The 6,052-nt window shown below is 39.7% G+C and overlaps 1 protein-coding gene across 2 annotated transcripts; it reads right to left on the reverse strand.

Moving 5' to 3' along the window:
- Positions 1-1,567: 1,567 nt before the first annotated feature.
- LOC102195062 (B2 bradykinin receptor-like) lies at positions 1,568-4,585 on the reverse strand. Of its 2 annotated transcripts, none has more exons than XM_005723793.1 (3): positions 4,321-4,585; positions 3,754-3,815; positions 1,568-3,332 (listed from the first exon to the last, which is right to left on the reverse strand). In XM_005723793.1, exon 3 carries the CDS (start codon positions 3,302-3,304, stop codon positions 2,357-2,359), a length of 948 nt encoding a protein of 315 aa, XP_005723850.1. In that variant the 5' UTR covers positions 3,305-3,332; positions 3,754-3,815; positions 4,321-4,585; the 3' UTR covers positions 1,568-2,356. The 2 variants fall into 2 exon arrangements, with proteins under 2 accessions (XP_005723850.1, XP_005723851.1); XM_005723794.1 differs by having other exon boundaries at positions 3,750-3,815.
- Between the last annotated feature and the right edge of the window lie 1,467 nt (positions 4,586-6,052).

A 6,052-nucleotide genomic window follows, 5' to 3' on the forward strand; every position in this document is an offset into this window, starting at 1 on the left:
TGTGGATCTTGCTTAGAAATGGCTTCTTCTTTGCACTGTAGAGTTTCAGCTGGCAACGGCGGATGGCACGGTGGATTGTGTTCACTGACAATGGTTTCTGGAAGTATTCCTGAGCCCATTCTGTGACTTCCTTTACAGTAGCATTCCTGTTTGTGGTGCAGTGTCATTTAAGGGCCCGGAGATCATGGGCATCCAGTATGGGTTTACGCCCTTGAGCCTTACGCACAGAGATTGTTCCAGATTCTCTGAATCTGTGATGTTATGCACAGTTGATGATGATAACTGCAAAGTCTGTGCAATCTTTCGCTGGGTAACACCTTTAGTGCTCCACTATCTTTCTGCACAACATTGTGGGAATTGGTGATCCTCTACCCATCTTGGCTTCTGAGAGACACTGCCACTCTCAGAAGCTCTTTTTATACCCAATCATGTTGCCAATTAACCTAATTAGTGTTAATTGTTCTTCCAGCTCTTCGTTATGCTCAAATGTACTTTTTCCAGCCTCTTATTGCTACTTGTCCCAACTTTTTTGGGATTTGTTGACACCGTGTAATTTTGAATCAACATATTTTTCCTTTGAAATGATCTCAGATTAAACTTTTGATCTGTCATCTACGTTCTATTCTGAATAAAATATTGACATTTGCCATCTCCACATCATTGCATTCAGTTTTTATTCACAATTTGTTTAGTGTCCCAACTTTTTTGGAATCCGGTTTGTATTTTTATTAGTACAACTAACTACTGTTGATAACAATAATAATAATACTGTCACGGCTAACCAGGGTGAGTCGTGTGGGGGAATAAATGAGGACACAAGAGCAGGCACTCGCTGAGACGCGAAAGAGGTTTATTGCAAAAGAAAACACAAGGTGAAAATGGTGAAACGGAACTAAAGATAATCTATAACGGGGAAAACTAAACAGCAAACCTGAACATGAAAGAAGGACAGCAGGGAGAACACATGGTTTATACACAGGCCGACCAGTGAGTACATGAGTTGACACAACTTAAATACACACTGAAGAAAACAGGGAGATTACATACAGGTGGGGAACACAGCTGGACCTGATGAGCCTGACGAGACGGGAGGAAGCACTGAATACACTTACATAAGACATGGACCTTCAAAGTAAAACAGGAAACAAGAAACAATTCACAAAGACACAGACTTGACATTGAACTAAACCTCCACTAAACATGAGGGCACAAGACACAAAACCTAAGAACAAAACTCTAAACCAGAATAAACTGAAACATAGAATTATAATAATAATCAACAAAGCATAACAAGAGAATCAGAATACAAACCATAATACAGAAAAATATGTGAAACTGAAAATGCTGGGTCAAAATGACCCTGAACCGTGACAAATAAACATCCATCCATTCTCTTCCTCTTACCCTTTTAAGGGTCGCAGGGGGCTGGAGCCTATCCCAGTTGTCTTAAGGCGAGAAGCAGGGTACACCCTGGACAGGTCGCCAGTCTGTCGCAGGGCTAACACATAGAGACAGACAACCATTCGCACTCAAATTCAAGCCCACCAACAGCATATCTCTGGACTGTTAGTGGGCTTATATATATATATAGAGAGAGAGAGAGAGATACACCAGGTCATTCACCTTGTACAGCAGCGGTACTCCGAACTGAATATTTGGAGGATGTCAATGAATAGCTTTAACATAATAATCCTGAACTGAAATTTGAAAAAATGGATAAACATAAGAAAAGACTTGCATATATTCTGACTTCAAGATATGAATCATGTTTAATGTAAACTATGTAATCTGTGATAACTGATAACATTAAGTTTAACATGAGCATCCACCACTGTAAGAATATAAATACATGACAGAAAATAAGAAAAACACATAATGTGGTACCTGCAAGAAAAACTGCATTAACATGTGTAACTTTTGCCCTATTCAAAACCAGTTCACTACCATCTCTCTGCTCTTATACTTGGCCTTGTTCAAGTCCTTCATATGATTTTGTGTTGTTATATTATATTTTTGTTCTTATTTAATATGAGCATCCACCAGTGTAAATGTTATTCATATTGTATTGGAACAAAAATCACTATAAAACAGAAATATATATCACATTTAAGTAACAAATATGTTATGCCTGTATATCACTTTTTGAAGAAGCAATGTTTCATAGACAATTAAACCCCATATATTCACATTACATAAATGCTAAAAAAAAAGAGAAAAAAGAGAAAAAGTTCTTATGCCTGGATAAATAATTGTCATTGTATAAAATCACCAATCACAGCAGCACACCTCAAAACTCAAAAGGTCACTATCCTGCTTATCTTAAGCCATTGTCAGATTTAACACTTGTGGGGTGTGCTCATGAGGAGCGTGTGCTTGATCTTCTTGTTTTCTTATATTTCTGCGGCATTAAGAATTCCTTTGCTCTTTTCTGGAAGTTTCTCCCAATGGCAACATAGAGAATGGGGTTAAGGACACTGTTGAAAAAAGCTAAGTACACAGTAATTTGTTTGTAGATGTCAAGTATGGTGTGACACCTCACAATACCAACACGTTCAAGCACATCTAGTATCCTGCTCAACTGGAATGGACCCCAACAAATTTGGAATGCCAGAAGAACTACCAGGATGAGAGTGGTGGCTTTCTGCTCCTTCCCATGCCCCTTTAGCCTGTTTCTCAGTGCTTGAATAATCTTGAGAGCGCAGAGGGAAATAATGGAAACAGGGATTACGAAGCTGGAGATTATGGTTATTGTCTCATATACTAGATGTTGGTCTTCAGTGAAGAGAATGCCACATGCAGTAATATTTGATGTACTGGGGATTAACTTCCTGTAGATTAATACGGGGAGTGCAAAGATAACGCCAAGAATCCACACAACTACACATGCCAGCTTGGCATAAAATGTCCTACACATGCTGTGATGGGACAGTGGGTGCACCAGCCCCACATAGCGATCTATGCTAACCAGAACAAGGAAGTAAATGCTGCAGAGTGCATTCATTTTTATTATGGCAGGTATCACTTTGCACAGGCTCTCACCGAAAGCCCAATTAAAGCCCTTTCCTACATAGTCAGCCCAGAAGGGCAAACAGCACACCAGAACAAAGTCAGCTCCAGCCAAGTTGCTCAAGTAGATCTCAGCTACTGTGCAGGCTTTCTTGTGGAAGCAGAAAACCATCAGCACAAACGCATTAAAGATGATTCCAAGCACACTGATGGCCAGGATGTAGTATGAACCCAGAGTGAAGATCAAACTATTTGGCTCAAGATTAGTACAATTTGTATTGTTTTGGTTTCCACACATCGTTACAGGGATGAGGTTGACAGGGATACTGCAGAAAAATAGAGAACAGAGTACAGATAAAACATTATTGTAGGCTAACTTTCACAATTATTTTTTCTTTTCCTTTTTTCTTTCAAAAGAGGAAAAAAAATATCCACACTTAAAGTATTCCATGCATGAAAGTTAATAAAGACAAAGTGAGTGGTCAAAGCTGTCATCGTTATATTTAGGGGTAGATTTAATCTACACCGGTATAAAACCGTCTTTTGGCATTAAAAGCTACTGTGGGGGTTTACTAAAAAAGGAACAGTGTCGACTTTAAGACTAAAATCCGCAGGGGCAAGTGACATGATGATGGTACAGTTGCAAAAATATACCCATGTGAGTGAAAGGTTGTTGGGGTGATCTCCCATAACAGTGCTTTAATTTATATACAAAGATGTTGTCAGTTAATTTCAGTAATTACCTACCAAGAGCAGAGACTCAAAAACGAGCACGCCCGATGAGTTAAAGTAGAGGTGTCAATGAAGTCCTGAAAGAAATATTACAGTGTAAGTGCAGGTTTTAAACCTGTTTCTCTATGAAAACAGTCGAGTAGTTAAGGTAAATGAGAGCAAGAAGAAGAAATATGGTTTTGTCTAAGGATGAACTCTTCTTAGAAACTTGTGAGATTCTGAGGACTGAGACTCAGGTGCAGCACAGATTTATCCATCATCTGAACATGAGCATATTATTGTAGTGTATTGTAGTCCATATTATTCCACTGCTTATTCTACGAGCTATGAGGTTGCAGAAACCTATTATAGCCTAAATTACCCATATTATTCAGACAGTAACCCGACGCGCTAACATAATGACATCACAGCTACAGTTATAAATATGATATGCTTGTCTCTCATAGCCAGAAAAAACAAACAAACAAACAAACAAACAAAAAAACAACGTAAAAATCCCTGTGTGGTACTGCTGAGAAAAAAACGCAGAGCCGGTTTTTAATAAAATTCTAGTATTACTACTTAAGAGCAGGAAGTACCCACCTCTAAAAACGCAAGGTTGGGATTCCGTGGAGACTTACAGAACAGAGCAAAAGTTTTGTCCCCGCGCTCACAGCTTAGAGGGATCCATCCGTCACAGTTACACACGCTGATAATATTTCCTCATCTTATTCCAAATAAATGAACACTTCAGCTCCATAATCAACAGTAAGAGGTGTATTTTTTTTCAAAGTTACATTTAGTGTCCAGGAAATCTAGCAAATCAGGTTTGCATGCTTCTTTTAAATATTCTCCTCCGAAAGTTGTTTTTTTTTAACCCGTAAAGAAAACACTCCTACAAATACTTCACCAATATGGTAAGCCACCAAAATACCTGCTGTGACCACACCTTCCATCGTAAAACTGGCACTGCACCTCATTAAATCCCGACCGCAGCGCTTCAGCTTTAAAAGCGTTTCTCGTCTTTCCTCAGACCGGTCCGAACACCGAAATGTCTTAGTGTCTTAGATTAATGCCAGATTCTGATTCAATATGTAATACTGGCTTCAATAGATATCAAGCATTTAAAAACAAACCTCAGATGAGTGCTTTTATGCACATTATTGTCATGGTCTGGGGTTGTGAGGGAAAGGAGGACCCAGGGGCAGAGCTCTGTGTGTACAGTGCGTTTATTTACAGTGTGGTAAATACTGATGCCAAACTAATCCCCGCGCTCCCCAAGACTCTTCCAGTGGCGTCCGTGTTCGTGCTCCCCGGTGACTCTGCACACCCTGTGCGTGCTGTGCTGTGCTGTCCTTCTTCTCCACGCTCCTCCTGCAGGGAAAACAATAGAAGCAGCCGTTAGACACTGACCCCTGCGGGCAAACACGATCTGTACTTCCTGGACTAACAAATCCTGCGCTGGAGAAAGCTCCATCGCTCTGTTAAGTAGCTGCCCCGACGAGCTTGGTCAGAAGTAGGTGTGTGAGAACCTAGGCGTGACCAGCAGCTGACAGGGCCACACCCATCGCGCTGTGCAAGTTTCTTAATTTGCACAGCGTGTAAGTTAATTGAAGGGTGTTTTTTAAAGTTTTGAACAAGTAATGGCAAAAAGCTGAAAACCCTGTTACTGTTGACTTGTTAATCCCCTTTGCAGAGCAGAAAGGCAGAAACATGAAGGATTAAAAAACAACCAAAATTAAGTTTGGCTTGCAGGCAAAATAATCTGTTCTCCAGGTGGAAAAAAAGGCCAAACGAATTCCTACTAAATAGCTGTGTTTTTCTTACTTAAAAGAGAAAGTAAACTGAATTTAAACTAATATATAATGACTCACTCTTTAGCCAGCTCTTCTGCTTTTCAGTCAATGCAGTCTTTGTTTTTTCCACTTCAAGTAGCACTTTGTCTCTTTGCATGGTTCATTTTTATGTTTTTGGTTCAGGTATTGTTTTATGGACCTTTATAGACTTGGGCCTTCTGTGAACATAACATCTGAAAAGGCGTTTGAACTGTTTGATTAAGCTCAGAATGCAAATACTATTGTTATCAGTTGGTGGAATAATTGAGAGAATCTCTCACTAAACATTGGGTTGGCATTATTTTCCATTTCAATTATTGCATAATTTTGTGTTTTCGGGTGAGCTATAGGCCATACCTATGTGGGAGTGGAGATTCCCCTCTAGTCAAGCAGTCAGCTATTTGGAGATTACTGCACGGAGTGGTTGATTGGTGATGATTTGAGCCCATCTATATAAAGGGGGAGAGAAAACGGGAATGAATGGGTTTTTGTAGGACACA

This window comes from Pundamilia nyererei, unplaced genomic scaffold (assembly GCF_000239375.1).
Source record: "Pundamilia nyererei isolate P.nyererei 1_Seehausen unplaced genomic scaffold, PunNye1.0 scaffold00010, whole genome shotgun sequence".
NCBI lineage: Eukaryota > Metazoa > Chordata > Actinopteri > Cichliformes > Cichlidae > Pundamilia > Pundamilia nyererei.